At 38.6% G+C, this 19,668-nt stretch overlaps 1 protein-coding gene across 6 annotated transcripts in view; it reads right to left on the reverse strand.

Annotated features, from left to right (window-relative positions):
* ERCC6L2 (ERCC excision repair 6 like 2) overlaps positions 1-16,994 on the reverse strand; it is a 57,189-nt gene extending 40,195 nt beyond the window's left edge. For all 6 annotated transcript variants that reach the window (XR_003400127.1, XR_003400128.1, XM_026866149.1 and 3 more), the window contains exons 1-9: positions 16,808-16,994; positions 15,071-15,495; positions 11,980-12,099; positions 10,329-10,522; positions 6,405-6,566; positions 4,967-5,174; positions 3,406-3,546; positions 1,767-1,880; positions 127-246 (exon numbers count right to left, since the gene is read on the reverse strand). Coding sequence is in view for 4 of the 6 variants with exons in the window: in XM_026866149.1 (XP_026721950.1) it covers positions 127-246; positions 1,767-1,880; positions 3,406-3,546; positions 4,967-5,174; positions 6,405-6,566; positions 10,329-10,522; positions 11,980-12,099; positions 15,071-15,495; positions 16,808-16,829 (1,506 nt within the window). In the remaining 2 variants the exon portion in view is untranslated. The remainder of the gene's footprint in view (positions 1-126; positions 247-1,766; positions 1,881-3,405; positions 3,547-4,966; positions 5,175-6,404; positions 6,567-10,328; positions 10,523-11,979; positions 12,100-15,070; positions 15,496-16,807) is intronic.
* Between the last annotated feature and the right edge of the window lie 2,674 nt (positions 16,995-19,668).

Raw genomic sequence — 19,668 nt, forward strand, 5'->3', positions numbered from 1 at the left:
GTACCAAAACCATAAAGAGAATGATTTAAAGCCCCACAACTATCAGGTGTAGATTTTCTTACATCTATATACTACAGGAGCAGATGTGCTACCAGTACTGATTTTTCTTCTAAAGAATAGGTTTACCTTCATTTTTCCACTGTACTTTGGATCTGAAATTGTTTCAAAGGCTGCATCTTTGCTTAACTGCACAAAATCCTGAAAACTGGAAAATACCTGGCTGCACACCCGTTTGATATGTGCTTCCTGGAAGAAAAGCAAAAAGTTTGAAGATGAGTTAAAAATTAGAGCTACGTTAGGATACCAGTAAGCAATACAAGGAGGTAAACACTTTGAAACAAGTGATCTGCCAACATAACTCAAGCAGAAAGAGTTACGTGTTTTTATTCAGTTCCCTGCAGAAGTGCTAGATAAAACATCTCCTGTGCGTTTTGGTTTGATTTATTTAAAAAACAAAGAGGATCTTAACCTGAAATCACAGATTCTAGTCATTAGAGTAAGAGATGCCCAAAATGTCTTCTCCTGTGCAAAGACTGCAATAGGACTGGCCAGAATTGTCAGTCTCAAGAACGCAGTCAGCTTGAGGTTTGCATTACTCAACAGCTGTGTGCCAGCACTTCTCTTGACCCCCTGGCATGATAAGCCAATATGGGTATTACATAATGTCCCACCAGTATGACAAAAAACAATATGAGAAATGCATTTAAAAGCATGTTCAAAAGCCACATAAAGCTCCACTGCTACATTCTGGGTAATTCTGAACTTGAACATCACCACATACTTTAAGTCTGTTTTTCCAGAGTAACACAGAAGATCTCATCTCTCATCTAAGAATAACACGTGATGGACTTTAACACTAAGGATAAGAAACAGTAAAAAAATATCAGTTTCTTAGTAGATTTTGGAGGTAATATGCCATAAAAGACAGTGAGTCTCACATTTATGTGATGTTTATGTGATACTTAAAATCACATTTGCGCGTTTAAATAGCCACTGAAATAACAATATACAACAAAAACTACATAAACAATATACAAAAAGCCACTAAAAACATTTGGGTACATACTGCATATAAGGCACTGGACACTAACAGCAGCATTTCCTAGAAAGCAAAACTGCTTTAACGAACAAACCTGCCAAAATTTGCTAGGATTCTCTCATTTCCATTCCTTTGTGGCTTGTGAGAGGAAGTGCTAAGATCCCTAAATCCTTTTGCTCATTCTTGGATCTTAAGGATCACATAAAATAATTTTTTAAAATTTATGTTTGTGAGTTTTATAGGTTATTTGCCACAGTAACAAGATAAACTGACACTATTCTCTCATCGATCATTTCATATTAAAGCATGTTTCTCATTATTTGAAGAAGCTCAGCTCTCAAAATAAAGTACTAGAGAAAAAAAACCACCACATCCCAATTGCCTATCATTTCTTTACTGGCACAAAGACATTCATCTTACTAAGTACCATTTCTGTTTCATTTATGACAAGTGCTATCAGAAATCACTAGAAATTACTCCCACCCCTAAAGCTCTCCAATGTTTCTAAACCTCTTATTTTCAGATTTACATGAGTGAAATGAACATACTGTTGTGTAACATCTTTATCTGAAAAGGCTGCATTCTGAATTACCGAATGGAAAATGAATTTTGCAAAATATCTTAATTTCAGTTTGTTAGGACTTAAAAGGAGGCCAGCAGCAATTTTTGTCTGAGTTTTCATCCCATTTTCCACGAGTTCATTTTTTTAGGTACTTCTGAAACTAACCTGCTGCTTGCTAGTGTTGTCTGTCTGCAGCAGTGCAGCATGATTTGCAACCTTCTGTAAGATTGTCAGGTAACTGAAGCGCAGTGATTTAATTGTTTCACCGTAAGCATTTACCTACAAAACCAAAATAATGTTTATGTAAACAAATATTCCTGAAAATATAATAAACAATCTAAAATAAATGCTATTCTTACAAGATTTAATGCATTAGTAATTCTTAGTAGTACTATAATTGACTCCAAAGAGATGCATACTATATTTCTAACAAAAACGCAGCAAGTTTTTTTCCTCAGCTTTGTGATCCTATTAATGAAAAACATATAAAAAAGAAAAAACCTCATGACCATGTCAGTTTGCTAAACATTTCAGATAGAATTTCTACAGATACCATGCTATTATTAAGATAACCAAGAATTCCTCAGTAGGCAAAAAGACAGTAACTTTACAAATGATTCAATGTAAATCAGACCAGAGCTGTTTGGATGACTTATTACCCTATGACTGCTAACTTCTTTACAGCAAAAATGTATAAAGTTTAACAAACATCTCAAGTAACTTAATTCAAACAACTTCAAACATTCTACAATGCAGCAGCAGCAGCAACAGCATCATCTGTTTTTCTGGTTATGCTTGGTTGATTCAATCAATATTCATTTTCCTTTCCCTTCTCAAGTTACTAAATTTCACAGTTAACTCTGGAATAAAACAGTCCATAAGAGCACTTAAGTATCTATAGGCCTGCCTACTGCCCTTTGTGAATCAAGTTCAACAGCATTTTACTTTTACTACAAAACATCGTGAGAAACAGAAGACTGCAAATAACTAATGTGAGTATCTGTGGCATATTAAATAGGCTGACAGGTGGACTGTTTTTACAGAAAGATGCAGAAGGCTGAATAAGCTACATCATTTGGAAAAAAACCTCCCACTACTACACAAGAATCAAGAGGCTAGAAGAAAGATAGGGAGAAGCAAGTATGAGACATATGACTCTAAATGTTTAAAAGATGTGCTTTATCTGAGCCTACTCAGTGATATGGGCAAAACAGAGTTAGACTAATTGAGTGTTAAAGAAGTCCAGCAAAGATAAAGAAATCTGTCAAGCTCATACCAGTGAAAAAAATTCTGCTTGTGCTCTATGGCTACTGTCGCAGTTCTCCCTTCAATGACGCAAAGCAAAGCACATCTTTAGCAGCACAGAAAGACATAATCCAACTGCAGTTATAACACAAGCAAAGCCCAGACAACCTGCTGGGTCCAGGATGCCTCTGACTTGCAGCTTCTGCATGGACTGCCTGAGGCACATGGGAGCAGCACGCCTGACACATACTGAACATCCCAATGCAACACCCTTGCCAACATCAACTGTATCACAGGTGCACTTATTAATACAACACATCCTAGAATTTACTGCATAAATAACAACCACCTGCTCAGGGCATGTAAAGCAGCTCTGCTGTAAGCCTGAAGTACCTAATTCCATTATGCTTGTCATGCAGCCAACCATGTTTCCAGTTGGGATTTCCCAAACAGATGGCCTCCGACCACACAACCATTTTAATCAGCAACTCATCGGCAGAGAGTCTCTGAAGAAAACCAGAAAGACTATGTGCTAAAATCCAAAAAATCCAAGTCTCACTTTGTAACAACAGTTCTTCCTCTTCTGTCCGCTGTTGCAGTTACAGGGCTCTCCTGCTTGTAATACTAAGCTTACATCCTCTGTCTTTAGCACAGCCTGGTACACTGCTTTCTGGAATTCGGTCAGGGAACAGTACACAATCTGCCAAAGAGAGAACCCCAAAACCATGATTATACGCAGTACACAATAAAAAGCAAAAGAGCACTGCATCAAGAAACATAAAACACAGAACACTGAAAATAAAGCAGAAAACAATATATTTGCTCGAATAGTTACAGGAAATTATTCTGCCACTGAAAGAAAAAAATGCGGATCTTGACACCAAAATAGCATGAAAATGTAACTAAAATGTACATATTTTATACACATACACAAACCCCATTTCTACCAAGACTACCAATGTCAAGCTACAAGAACCTCCTGTTAGGTTTCTATAAACCTTTCAGTATGACTTCTGTGGATGTTTAGGGGGAGGGAAAAGTGAGAGAAATAAACACATAATTGTAATTACAGGTTCTCCTGTGCTTTGCCAGTTACTTAATTTGCCCTTTATTTCCTCCTTCTAGGCAGTAGCTGTTGTAGAGTACTACCAAAGGCAGGAAAAATAAGCAATGAGAATAAGCAATGAGAAGGCAAGGATCTACACAGTGCTATGGCCAAAATTCTTATCCTTCTTCTTAGAGACCATGGGTGGCATCTCCATGACATCTTTAGTCTTAACAGCAGGAGACAGAAATCCCAAGATCATTCCTTAACCTGGGCCACCCACACAGCAGTAGCACCATGCTGAGCTATAATAATACAGCAGTAACTCGAACATATACTCACATTAACAAGAGAATGAATAAAACCTGCTAGATTTAGAAGTGATTGACTGACATTTGTGCTAATCTTTCCTTCAGAAGACAGTTTAGATGACATTATTATACACTATGGATAAAGAACAAATACCAAATTTTGAAAATAAAAACCAGCTGCAAACTAATGTATTTATCTACTTAGAAGGACAGCACAAATATATTCCATAAAAATGTATCAGAATTCTTAGCTATAGACAAAGTTTTATCACCTCATATGTTTAAAATAGCATTAGATAAACAGGATTACAGACAACAATCAGCTTTAGGTTGGGGGTTTTTCTTGTATTTAGTGATCAAAATTGAGGGAGTTGAAAATGAAAAGCATACTGTTCCATGCACAACGTGTCAAGCTGCAAATTCAGAAGACCTACACAGAATTTCAATTTACATACATTGCATTGGGTTTGCACAGATAAGTACAAAAGTGCACATAAAAGATGTGTAAATCACTAGTCAGAAGTCTAGCTGAGCATTTTCATGCTTGATTAACTCCATTTCAACATGCAATCATAGTAATTATGTGAACAAAGCACACAACTGCATGTGCATTTTTTCCAAGGCTCTGGATTCTTACATTCCTAAGTCCAAAAGAAAACCATGAACTATTACAGGCATGATGAATGAGAGAAAACACAACAAAAAAACAAAAAAGAAGAGGTATATTCATTAGCACTGTATTTGAAATATGCAGGCACTCTTACTCTGTCTTCCTTTTTGGGCAACTGATCACTGATAAGTGCTTTGGTACGTCTCAGAAACCAGCCAGACATTTTTCTTGATAGCATCACCATGGCCTTACGACCTGTTGCTAGCTCTCTCTTCGTTGCAGTGTGCCTCTGGCCATGCTCCACTGGATCAGAAAATTTCTTCTTGAAATGTACCCTGGTACCCAAAAGTCCTGGTACAGCCCTATTGAAAGACACAGTGGGGTAGGAAGTGGGGTTTCTGTGAAGGAGTAACAGCATTTTCTTTACTCCAAGGCAGTCTATCCTCTTCTATTGATTAAAAGCATACCACAAATTTTTCTGACTAACAGCAAGAGATCTTAAATTAACAAGCACTAGAGAAATTAATAAAAATTGTGTATATAACCAGAAACATATACTACTTCCAAACATGCCATTTTTTTCATTTATTTTGTGACCCTCAAATGTTAAGACATTCCCCTTAGAAAAAGGGTTCCCATCTCCAGAAAAACAAAAGCTCAGCTGACGAACAGAACAACAGAAGTCACAAGTATACAGAACCTCTAAACTACAAGGCTGCTACTCTTCAGGAGCCTAAATTAGAAGCTAAGCTGCCATGTTTTCAATTTTTTCTGTTTTGCAGGTTATGCAGATATTACAATTAACTAAATAAAATTTTAAGAAACCCAATAATAAAAAGAATTTAGTAATCATTGGCAGCACTACACATTGGAACAGTCTATTAACAACATCAGCATAGTTTTAATGGACCAGGTACAATGCTAAGCTTGCAGTTAAAGTATTTCTTTCCTAGTATTTCAATTCAGACTGTATATCCTTTATTTAAGGTACATTTGCTTTGTTCCTGATCTGTAAAGCAACCCCAGTAGGTCTTCTATGCTTAGATTTACATCTAGGGTTAGTTCAACCTCTCCCTCTCCATTAGATTTCCTGGACAAGATTGCTGCTTTGCAAATATGTGCATCTGTGCATTTTGAAAAACAGAAAATATTATGACTTTCATCTTCTAATTATGTCAGTATGACCTGCACATATTGGACAGAGCAAAGGCACAACATTCTTCAAAGATGTGTAAAGATTCTTTATCTACTGTACTCCACATAGAAGAAAAAAAAAAAGAAATGGAAAATGTAAACATAGGGGAGGGAAAAAAAAAATAATTTAACTGCTTCCCAAATTCCTCAAAGGTAGCAGATAGGAGGAGCTCCAAATGTATAAATTGACTGCAAAATTCCTACTAGGAGCTTACCTCTGTAGATGTATTGGAATAACATACTTACATTCTCACAAAACATTGTGTTTTTTGTGGGAGAGAGTTGTGGGGTTTTGTACGTTTTTTGACACAGATGAGTCCAGATCATCCAACTTTATCCCAGTCCCACTGCATAGTTAACATATAGAGGTGCTTAACAACAAAAAAATATTTATTTACCAGTCCATAACACACCAAAGTTCCTTCATATTGTTTTGAAGAATAGTTCCAGTAAGACCTATGCGAACACTGCATTTTAAGGACTTCATTGTTTGAGTTATTTGAGCCTTTGGATTCTTGATTCTATGGGCTTCATCCACTATCACAGCAGACCATTCTACACTGCAGATCAACAAGAAATATTGTGTTAACTGAAACTATTTATCCAATCATCCCACCTACGCATAAAAAGTGAAGTCAGCCACACAAGTAGCTGTGATTATTAAAAGACACTTACTACTTTTTGATTTGTTTTACATTGTATTATACTACTTAGTTTCTTTATATTGTTTAGTAAATGTAATTGCCATAGTTGAAAATAATGATTAAACTACGTAGCCAAGTAAATGAACTACAGTTAACTGTATCGAATGTCTTCTGTGAAGAAAGCAGCTTTCAAACTCTGGAGAAAAAAACCCAGCACATCTCATCAGCACTAATTCCACTCATAAGTAAGATTTTGAATCTAGAAGCAGGGACCAAAACACATTTTGCAGCCAGTTCAAACATAAAACTTGGGAGTTAGAATGACCTGTACACTGTGATAATGATTTAAGTCATCAAATCCCTAGGAAGAGATTAACTTTTTGAGATTGCTTTATGTATATGAATGAATATTTCAGAACAACATCATATTCACTACAATGATACTTCAAGCAGCAAAAAGCTGAAACAGATAGGTTTAGAAGGAAAATTCTCTCCTGAGCAGGCTGCTTTTAGTTCACCAATCTGAAGGCTGATCTTGTGGCATTTTTGATGCCTGCTAAATACAGTCATTCATATCTGAGTTCCTTACATTTCTAAAAATCTGCTAAAAAATGGGAGTTTCTGAAAGGAGCCTTAATAGATGAACATATCCATACTCCTTCAATTTAATCACTCATTATGCTGATTTACATGCATAACTGAGCCCATATATTATTAGTGATAACTAATTATTTAAGACCAGTTTTTGAGGTCAATCCATCATTTTAGCTAAGCAAGACACACAGTCTCTTCCAAGATCAGAGGCCCATCCAGTCACATGCTCTGCAGAAGCGGTTTGGTAAGTATGCATGCTGAAGAAAAGACAACAAGAAATGTTTCTATAAGTACATCAACAGCAAAAGAAAGACCAGGGAGAGCCTTCATCCCCTAGTAGATGCAGGAGGAAACATGGCAACAAGTAATAAGGAAAAGGCTGAGGTGCTTAATGCCTTCTTTACCTCAGTCTTTAATAACAAGACTAGTTGTACTGAGGGAATCCAGCTCCTCAGCCAGAAGACAGAGATTGGGAGAACGACCCCTCCCACAATCCAGGAGGAGACAGTCAGTGACCTGCTGCATCACACCGACACACAAAAGTCTGTGGGACTAGATGGGATATACCCAAGGGTGCTGAAGGAGCTGGCTGGGGTGCTCGCCAAGCTGCTTTCAATCATTTACCAGCAGTCCTGGCTGACCGGGGAGGTCCCAACAGATTGGAAATTGGTCAATGTGACACCCATATATAAGAAGGGTCGGAAGGATGATCTGGGAAATTACAGGCCTGTCAGCTTGACTTTGGTGCCCAGGAAGCTGATGGAGCAGCTCATCGTGAGTAACATCACACAACACATGAGGGACAACCAGATGCTCAGGCCCAGTCAGGAGGGGTTTATGAAAGGCAGGTCCTGCCTGACAAACCTGATCTCCTTCTATGACAGGGCAACCTGCTTATTGGATGAGGGAAAGGCTGTGGATGTAGTTTACTTTGATTTTAGCAAGGCCTTTTACACCGTTACCCACTGCATATTCCTGGCAAAACTGGCTGCTCGAGGCTTGGATGGGCACACACTTTGCTGGGTAAAAAACTGTCTGGATGGCTGGGCCCAAAGAGTTGTGGTGAACGGAGTTAAATCCAGTTGGTGGCTGGTCACGAGTGGTGAACCACAGGGCTCGGTTTTAGGGCCACTCCTGTTCAACATCTTTATTGATGATCTAGACGATCGAGTGCACCCTCAGTCAGTTTGCAGATGACCCCAAGTTGGGTGGGAGTGTTGATCTGCTCGAGGGTAGGGAGGCTCTGCAGAGAGACCTGGACAGGCTGGAGCCATGGGCTGAGCCCAACTGGAGGAGTTTCAACAAGGGCAAATGCCAGGGGCTGCCCTTGGGCCACAACAACCCCCAGCAGCGCTACAGGCTTGGGGAGGAGTGGCTGGAGAGCTGCCAGTCAGGGAGGGACCTGGGGGTGTTGATTGACAGCCGGCTGAACAGGAGCCAGCAGTGTGACCAGGGGGCCAAGAAGGCCAATGGCATCCTGGCTTGTGTCAGCAATAGCGTGGCCAGCAGGGACAGGGAAGGGATCTGACCCCTGTACTCGGCACTGGGGAGGCCGCCCCTCGATTCCTGTGTTCAGTTTTGGGCCCCTCACTACAAAAAGGACATTGAATGACTCGAGCATGTCCAGAGACGGGCAACGGAGCTGGTGCAGGGTCTGGAGCACAGGTCGTATGGGGAGAGGCTGAGGGAACTGGGGGTGTTCAGTCTGGAGGAGGCTGAGGGGAGACCTCATCGCCATCTACAGCTACCTGAAAGGAGGCTGAAGACAACTGGGGATGAGCCTCTTTAACCACGTAACAACCCATATGACAAGAGGTCATGGCATCAAGTCTGCCAGGGAAGGTTTAGACTAGATGTCAGGAAGTATTTCTTTCCAGAATGGGTTGTTAGGCGTTGGAATGGGCTGCCCAGGGAGGTGGTGGAGTCCTCATCCCTGGAGGTGTTTAAGAGTCGGTTTGACATAGCGCTGAGGGATATGGTATAATTGAGAACTCTCAATGTTAGCTTAATGGTTGGACTGGATGATCTACAAAGTCTTTTCTAACCTTGATGATTCTCTGATTCTGTGAAATGTATTTGCAAGCAGTCAGTCACATATCAGATCTGCTCTGCACATGCACCCACTTCCTGACCTATTCAATGACCAAACCTGTAGAGTTCATCAGACACACAACAGTAAGAATTAGGGTACTGCTAACACAGCTCCTTTAGTCTTCTATCTACACTTCTTTTTTGGACCTGAGCACAGAGAGAAATGGAGATCTGATTGTTTTGGTGATGGCTGTCAACACCACTAGGACACTCTCTGGGGCCTGGACCCTTCCCAACACCTAAAATGACAAGATCTGCAGATGCACAGATAACACCAGCTGCTAAGGACAGGCTGCTACTACTAGCTATTTACACAACTTGTACCCTACTTCCAAGATGACATAGGAAAGAGACCACAAGGATCACATGAGAGGCTAAGTACTCCTGAACACAGCCAAAGTAAAGGCAAAACTTCTAGTTTGAAAATGCTGACAGCCATGGAGCAAATAAAGTAGGATTTCTGATACAATCTGCTGTCAGAAAGACTCTGATTCTGCTAAATCCATTGAGTATTTCAAACTATACACACACACACTCCCGTTCTATCTCAAGAGGCTTTAGGACTCAGGAATTTCGTCCAGCTAGTGAGAAAAAGTAACAAGGAAAATACCTTTCAAACGTTTGCTAAAAATTACAGATTTTTTTCTTCTTACACTGTACTGCAAGATAGAAATACCTTCTGCATACCTTCCAGTTACCATAGGTTTTCAGGCAAGCAATTCATGCATCATTTAAAGAACACTTCATGAATGGGTTAATATCAAAAACTAGCTTTACAAAAACTATTCAGACACTTCCTTTTCCCAAGCATGCCACTACATAGTATAGGATCAACTCCACAAAGACAGTTAAATGGGATTCTTCTTTTCAGCACAGTGAGTCATTGGATTTAACACTAAATACATTACATGGAAAGAGTAAGTACTTTCAAAGAACACTGCAAAATTAGACAGTTCAATTTCTGTGTATAGAAAAATACATTAAAATAATTACCTGTTAAATTCATCCAAGTGCAGGCGAAGTATCTCATATGTTGTAAGGGCAACTTCACATTTACCTTGCTTGATGCGACTCAAGTCATCATCTTTCTTACTGCCATGTAAGACAGACACCTTAAAGTACCCCCATGTGTCTAACTCATCCTTCCAGTTGTACAGCACTGAAAGAGGGGCCACTATGAGAAAAGTCTGAAAACAAGCACAAGTTGCAGAATTACTGCAATAACTACAACAGCACTTTCTCAATAAGTTGAAATCTTGAGATTTATTTTACTGCTTTGAACAGTTTGAACTGTTTAATTCTGTCACGTCAAAGCATAGTATAGAAATATCTGAAGAGTCAATATAAATTCAAAAGTAATCTGTTTACTCAGAGTATGTAAATAGTACAGATGAAAAATACTGTAATACTAAAAAACCCAAACAAAATATTGCTACTTACTCAAATGATGCTCTAACAACTGCAGTAAGACATGAAATACTAACACTTTGTTTTGTTACAGCATCTCTACCTGTATACCATAAAATGTTTTACAGATGGAGAAAACAGATGAAGAGGGTAATCAGCTTCCTACAATCCACAAGTCTAGTCATCATACAACTTCAAAACAGACAGACCTGAAAAGGGTTTAAAAATTTAAGACAGCTCATACAATTCATTTAATATCATAGAATAGTAACACTGGTGAGGTGGGAAGGGACCTCAGGAAGTTTCTAGTCCAACTTTCTGGTCAAAGTAAAGGCAACACTTAATTCAGACCAGGTCAAGGGCTCTCCCAACCCAGGTCTTCAAAAACCTGCAAGGATGAGGGCAGTCCACAACCTCTCTCTGTGACCTGTTCCAATACCTAACTGTCCTCAAAGTGAAATTCTTCTTCCTTTATTCCCAGTTAGAAGCATTCCTGTTTGTTTTTTTTTTTTTTTTAGATTAATTGCTATCCCTTAGCCTCTTCCTCTCTCCCTCTATTTCCTGTGGAAGCTGTATCCATTACTTATGGAGCTATAGCCATACAAACCATTCTGTCAGTCAAATAATCCTATCATTCCAGTAAAATAAAAATAGAAATGGAAAACAGAAATCGAATGGGTCCTATAATGGGCAAAATTAAAACTACCTTCAGATTTCTCATACTCACACAGAACTTGCATATAACTTTATTTGCTGTAACCATAGTCGATTACCTGGAATATCAGGCTTGCTTCTGACATTGTGACAGTCATTCAAGAAAATATTAACAATACATTTTGGAAATAGATGCATGTCTTAATTATTTCAATATCCTGTTCATATAGACACATACGCTTTTTGTACTTCAGAAACACAACCACACAAACTGTCATTTTCTACTCACTGACATGAGCTTTTCAAAATACTCTAGCCAGAAATGTCAGCCAGATATTTCCAAATGTTTTGTGTTAGTGCATACCAACAGTATTAACAGATTAGACAATAACAGCTAGATAACACACAACTGTCTAGAAAACTGAAGGCTTCCCTAACACTACTAGGACAGCCATGAAACCTTAATCTGCCTAAATAGCTGATTTTTAAAAATGAATACACAAACTCCTAAAGCAAGTAAACAAAGAAATCCATGTATTGCCTTTTACTAAAATCCTTATGATTATATAACTAAAAGCTGTACCTTCTTGGGATTAGACTTCAATTCTTTTTTCACTGTTCTCAGTAAAAATTCTGGCATATTATTTTCAATATCCTCACGTGTTCCCTTTTTGTGCAAAACTGCAGCCAAAAACGAAATGACCTTGAGAAAGAAAACAATTCTCAGTGATTATGTACAAAAAACACAAACAGGAATTGAGTGAGTTCCACTGAAAATAAACATCTAGGACAAAATCCTGGATAGGATTTAGTAAGGTGGTTTGGGGGAAGGATTGAGACTTTTGTTCAGGATTTTTGTTTGTTTTAAATCAATCTTGGTTTTTAGAATAGGAATCCCTTCCCTTGGACAATTCTGAATTCATTATAAAAGCAATTAATTACTCTATTTTACTCTTTCATCCTTTAAGTGGAAAACTCCCAAAAATATAGAAGAGACTATGAATGAGCCAGGAAAAACTAGAGATGAGGCATGCCTTGCAATTCTCTTCTATTTTCAGAAGGACACTTGAACCTTAGACAAGAAGACAGAAGCAAGACATACTTGCTTACTATACTCCCAACACTATTCTGCAAAAGGAAGAAGAGGTTTAAACCAAAGGTTAGATTTTTACTAACACATAATTTTCTGTATGTTCCATTCCTTCCAGTTCCTGTTGTTAGCTTCAAAACCAGTTTCTTCTGGTGTGTTTGGGCTATATTCTCTCAACTGCCTCAAACCAGTCAAGGTGATTTCCCTTTGATTATGAGAACACACATTATAATGCACCACAACAAGGACAAACATCCCATCATAGGTTATTCCAAGCTGCTCCCACAGTAATCCAGTACAGCTAGAAGGCACAGTTATCTGGCTAGAACACCCAAATCTGTAAAATCCAATTGGGATAAACAGTATTCATGGGGCTAAGCACCAGCAAGAACCTGATGCATCAAGAGGTGCCCTTCCTTTGAAAACTCAACAGATCCCCTTTACCCAGGGCAGCCAGCTCCAGCCACTTCATTTTGCAACTGCTACACAGCTGCTTATAGCAGGGCAGAGGTAAAGCTGTCAGCTGTTGATTTCCACAAAAAAGGAAATTTCCAGTTTTCCTCCTATAATGATGTGGGGAGAAAGAGTCAGCAAGGAGTGCAGAAGTACAGGAAAAATACCTGAGTGAAGGGTGATGAGCAGAAGACAGGAAATCCATCACATATTGGGGCATAAGGTGGGAAGGAGTTATGTAGAAGAAAACCAAATATCATATATAAACTGCGGCTAAGAAGAACTGCAAGTTTGCATGCTGTTTGACTTTAATTTTTTTTTTTAAATCCTTTTGAGAGTAAGAATAAAATTCAATTGAACATAAAATGTCCATGTGTCTTCCAGAAGAAGAATTATGCATCACAAACTTGTAACAATAGCAAAGGCTGTAAAAGGGCGACTCTGCTGAGAAACCTTTGGCTCTTCCAGATAAAGCAGGAAGCAACCTAGGCCTTGATATGAAACTAACTTACTGCAAATCACATTAAGAAACATTATTCTACTTGCCTCCACCTCAACCTCAGCTTGAAATGAGAACACCATACAGTCAGGCTAATTAAACATTAAAATGCAGAATTTTCTAGAAAATTTACCTCATAAATCATCACATAACTCAGAAACAGCCAACTGACAAGCATAAGTCAAGTTTTCTATAAGACTAAATCAGTTACTTGATGAAGTTCAACTACTATTTTTTTTTTATGAATACTCTTTCCTAAACAAGTGAAATCCTATTTTACTTCATATCCACTGAACTGCCTTTCCCACACTGAACTTGAAGAACATAAATGATGTGTTTTATAAAAAATACTCAAGGTATTCTTCAAAACCTCTACCTACCTTCTGTAAACATGACACTGATTAAAAAAATAACTAGCAGATGTGAATTCTGCACAGGACTATGTGTGATACCACACCGTCACTGTGTGATAAACATGACCAGGTCACTCTTGAATCAGCTCTGAGATTCAAAAAACAAGACAACCCAATTCCAAGCCCACACCCATGTAGATGGTTCTGACTATATGAAATCAGATTATTTGCAGTTCCGAGTAAAAACAAAACCTCTGTAACAAGCAAGTTCTTAATCCGCCATGGATAAGAAACATGGCCAAGCTTAGGTAAAACACAAGGTAAATGGATGCAGTTTAGTTTTAAGAAACGTTTGTTAGCAGATCATCAACACCTACACAAATCCATGATGCACTTCTAAACGCTCTATCCAGAGAAGTTTTGACGGTTGTTTACTCACTCCTCTTGTCAAGTCTGCTACAGAACAATACTTTGCGCTGAAGGGTGTCTGTCAACATTTTCGTAAATGGAAGGGCAACAGACCTTACAGTCAGCATTTGTCAGTGAAGGAACGAGCTTGTGTTTGACACATGAAGGGAGGAAAGAAAGGGGAACAAACACTAGCCACCATAAGACTCGAACTTGAAATCAGACAGCTTAAAGAGAATTTTCAAACATAAAATCACCCTTATTTTAGTAAAATAAAAGTACCATTTGGGCCACACTGATTCAAAGCATAATTGAAAAATCCAGCTATACTTTGTCCTTTCATCAACCCAAGTTATATTTCCAAGAGAGTGATAAAAATAACATGGAACATCTAAGCACTTTTTCCAGAGATGGGAGTAAATGTGTCTGCTCCTTCTTGCTTCCAGTACAGTTTGTTTTCAGGAAAAAAGGAAAAAGACATTTAAAGGGCTACAGCCAGGTAGTACTTTTAGGGTATTCCAGTGCAAATTACTCTCACAAAGCACAGGTAACTTCGAAGTAAACTCAGCATAAAATTAATACTAACATTTTAACTACCATAATTATCCATGCTTACACTAAAAGGGGCCACATCCCAGTTGCATGGACTGTCAGGAGTGAGTTTTAAATCAGCAGTAGCTCCTGGACCTAAGTGCTGTCCTGGATGGTCACATCCTGCCTCCTCCAACTTCACACTAGCACAGGAAGATTAAGTGACACTGAGGGGGCTTTTCTTAAATACATTATTTTTTTTAAAGATTTACAACTCTCAGAAAACACACTGCCAAAAAAATTATCTACCCCCTCTCACTGTAATAGACAAAAAGAATACCTGTATTGTCTTTCCAAGGCCCATATCATCTCCAAGAATACATCCCCTTTTATTAGCATAGTGTCCGTACAGAAATTGGGCTCCTTCCCTTTGATAATCACGCAGGTATCTGTTAATTGTATATGGGATAAAATCACCGTTGTCAGATAATTTAAAAGCAACTGCAGGAGATGGAAGATTTCGGTCAGGAAAATAAGGTTTTTCCAGGTCACCATCATCAAATATTAAGCTTTTCCAGGGTCCTCTACGGGCTTCGACTCTACAAAGTTTAGTTATTTGTATTTTCCTTTCTTCAAACTCCAAGAATGATACAACAGCAAATAATTTCCCATTCTTGTCCTTTTCAATAGAGGATATAGTTCCTTCATGAAGTTTCCCATTTTCAAGGCAGGGGGCAAGGCATTTCTCACCAATATGCCAATTATCTATAAAAAAACAACAAACACACATAGTGATAAAACAGCCAGATGTACAAAGTATTTCTTTTTGTCACACTAATAAAACATTGTATATAAATTTATTTGACAAAATGTATATAATGTAAGATTAAAATTTTATTGAAATTTTATTGAAGGTAGCACTAGATTCAGGATACCAATTACTGCTTAAAACCAAATCCTGAGCTAGACATAAAATTGTATTTTGCTGAAACACTGATATTTTATAAATATATGAAAGTCTATATGAAAAATCCGATGTAAAAGCCAAATTCTGACACATTAAGTTGTTACACAGTGGCTTCACAGAGGCAAACCCCGAAATGCCAATGACTGCAGGTTTTGTGTCCATTTAACAGACCACATGACCTGGTCAAAAAGGCCTATATTAGATACACTTCTAATCTATCTGAATCTAGTACTGCAGTGTTAGTAAATTGTTTCATAATTACAGTCACATAGGAAAACATCACCTTTCTCACAACAAAGTCTGGAATGGGTATAAAACCCCAACATGTTTTAGAAACAACAGATGTGTACTCTAAGAACATACAGTACTGTGCCATTTGCCTACATTGTTCATCAAAGTGGCTAATTACTCAGTAAACTGCTTACAGAGCTGTCAATTCTGGAACTGTTAATATCTGTTCCTCTACAATGTATCAAATATTAACAACAGAGATGACTGAACTGCTTCATTTTCAACTATTTCATTTTTACATTTCATGCACAAAGACGATTTTCAAGTTGTATGTATGCTGCTAACAGAGAAAGAAGAACAGCAGTGTATCAGAACCCAATGTGACAATGAAAAACCCAACTAAATACCTCTATCAAAAAACAAGGCCTTCACACTTCATAGTAAAAAGAGAAAGACCTTGTAAATAATGATTGCACATCAAGTTTTCCAAAGCTGAACTGAGGAAGCATTGTCCTTTTGAGTTTATGGAAATAATTTCCAACTTTTCCCTGCTCAGCCATCCAAAACCATGAAAGGGACACACAAGACTCATTGCAGAATTTTTATTGTTTCTTATCTATTTGTTGGAGTAAGTTCTGCTACTTCTGGGAAAATCATTATCAGTAGCAGTGTGTCATGGTTGAAACCCAGTTGACAGCCAAACACCACACAGCTGCTCACTCACCCTCCCACACCCCAGGGAATAGGGAGGAAGTTGGAGAGGTAAGGAGACTCGTAGATTGAGACTAAAAAAAATAAGTAAAATAAAATTAAAATAATAATTATAAGAAGAGTAATAATAGAAAATACAAACAGGTAATGCACAATACGATTGCTCACCACTTCCTGATGTCCAGCCCATTCCCAGCTAGCAATCCCAGAGAAGTGAGAATCCCAAAACCACAATCCCAGAAGCCAGAGTACGCCTCCCAGTCAACCCTCATCCATCTGTTGATATGACATTGTATGATATGGAATATTGCACTGGCCGATTTGGGTCTGTTGCTCTAGCCGTGCTCCCTCCCAGCTTCCTGTGTACCTGCTAACAAGCAGGACATGGGAAGCTGAAAAGTGCTTAGTTTCTCAGCAACAGCTAAAACCATCAGTGTATTATCAGCATTCTTCTATAGCAAATCCCAAACTGAATCCAAAACACAGCATTAAGTGCTAAGAAGAAAAAAAATACATAGCTTTATCCCAGCTGAAACCAGGACACAGTGAGAAGCACCTAAGAATTTTATGGGAACAAACAAGTTGGAGAGAATCTTGCATCAGAGCAAGTATCCACACTTCACACCTATGACCAGTGGTAGTACACCTCTGTGGGCACATCAACCCAGTTATTTTTCAGACATAAGGAATAGAGAAGAGGAAGTCCTGAAGGCAAGAAACTCCACCTTTCCATGTTTATGTCTCAGTGCAAAAAACTCATGGAGAAGATAGGTTCTTGAGTTTCTGAGCTTCTGGATGCTCACAGAATTTTTCTCCACAATGTATTAGTTACATCAATGGTAACTATACTTCATTCTTAAAAATTAAAATATTTACACTAAAAGAAAACAAAAGCATCCATGTAGCCCACTATTCTGAAAACAGCAGTGGCCACAAATTGACATCCAGGTAACAATAAAAACAGCACAAGCATGGAATATCCCTTTTGTTCTATAAAATATAAAAATATTTCTTTTTACTTTAGAAAAGTTTTTCAACCTTAAAGTGTTCTTTTAGCAATAGAGATTCCCTGAGCCAGGCTCGGTTTTTCTGTTTACCAAACCCCAGTGGGTCTCTCTTACAAATAGCTCCATTCTCCTTTCAACCCATGCAGATTTCTTGCATTCAGGGTCTTCTGACTACAAATTTTGCAGGTCTCCTATCTAATACCTTTCAAGCCTGCTATGATTCCACAAACTAAACTGATGGTCGTTAGTTCTTATACTAACAAGATCATAAACCACCACCTCTCCATTCCACTCATCTTGCAGATTTCTTTCATAACGTCCCCCATCATCCTTACTTGCTAAGTTCAGCCCTATACCCATTGACCTGTACATAAGCTGCTCCACACCTTCAGCCATTCTCTCTGATCTTTTCAGAGACTTGAAGCTCAGATGTTTCTTTTTGAGGCAGGTGAAATACAGACAGTATAGTCAACAAATTATATGTAACTAATCTCTTAAACTTTAAGGCATTTGTATTGTGTCTCACATGCTCAAACTGATGCAAAAAAAATGTGCACATGAACTTCACCTAGTAGCATCTAAGTCTTTGAGCAATTTCTCAAAAACAAAACTGAAAAAAACGAAACCAGCTATATACAGCACACTGTTAAATATGCAAAACAAAGTTAAAAATAAGGAAGTATTTCCATAATTACTTTCTTTTACAGTAACATCTGAAGTGACGTGGGGCACTAAAGACTCTCAAGTTAAAACCATGGTTTAAGATGACAGCACCTCTGTTTTTAACTAAGCGTTTACTTGAGTTTAATGACTTGTTAGAATTAGAGTTCCAGGTGCAAAGTGGAATAAATTGCACTGAGCAGTAGTTTCAGTATTACCAAACTCCAAATCTGGTGAGAAACAAGGAAGAGAATGAGAAAAAGAGCAAGAAAATAAAAGCAATTGTATTAAGGACACCATTGCAATAAAACCCCAGAAAATAATGTTGTACAAGCCACAGCAAGAATTGCTACTTTAACTAGCCTGATTGACTAACTTCTTGGTTTCTGTACCAGAACTGTAACTTATGTAGCGTGCTGTCTTTAAAAATGAAGAAAATTGTCTGGCATGGCTTCCTAGCATAGCTACAGTGCCATCAATGAAGAAAGCTGATATTTAAGATACTGGCCTGCCTGTACTTACCCCTTTACCAGCAGAAAAAAAATGTGCTGTTACATTATTAACTATGCTAAATCGTGCTGATAATGGCCTACTGTGACACACTAGCTCCTTCCAACTATTCCTCCACCAAAACAAAAAAGCAAACCAATCATGAATACTTTCTAATTATTGAGGTTTGACGACTTAATGTAGCATGCAAAAGTTCTTTTTACACTCCAATAAATGACTGGAAAAGCAAAATTCAAGGATACTACGAAGTAAATGCACTGCCCTTCTTACATTGTAAAGCTTAATTACAAAGTTGGTAAACAACAGGCTAAAAAACCCCAAAATGTTCTCTTCCAGAATATGACAAAGCAGAACGTTTTGACTTAACTCAACCAGGTTTCCACTTGTTGCAAGAAACAAGCTCAAAATGTATGCTTCTGATAAACAGAACTGCTTTAAAGAGCTTTCTCAATATTTCTAAAACATATCCATCACCATACTCTTCCACTCAAACACCTCAGCTTTGCTGTCAGGCGAGGCCTCGCAGCACTGCAACACAGCTACACGCAGGGCAGTGCCAGCAAGCTCCCACGGGCCCGCTCCTCCCCATGGCGGATGTGTGGGCCTAACCACGGTGGGCTGCCAAGCACCTCGTTACTTCCACACCTGCTCTCATTTTCCACCTGAAGAAACCTGAATAGGCGATGTCGGAACATGGCTCTGGAACGGTACACGTAAGATGCTTACCTGGGACATCATCGCACATTTTAACTTTAGGCGGTGCAAAGCCCAGCAGAGCCCCTGGACAGAGGCACCCCGGGGCAGGTGGGGACCGGACGCCAGCCAGGCCGCCGCTCCGGGGGCCTACCGCCC

The sequence above is a fragment of the Athene cunicularia genome (genome assembly GCF_003259725.1).
Source record: "Athene cunicularia isolate RWA chromosome Z unlocalized genomic scaffold, athCun1 chrZ_part2, whole genome shotgun sequence".
Taxonomy (NCBI): Eukaryota; Metazoa; Chordata; class Aves; order Strigiformes; family Strigidae; genus Athene; species Athene cunicularia.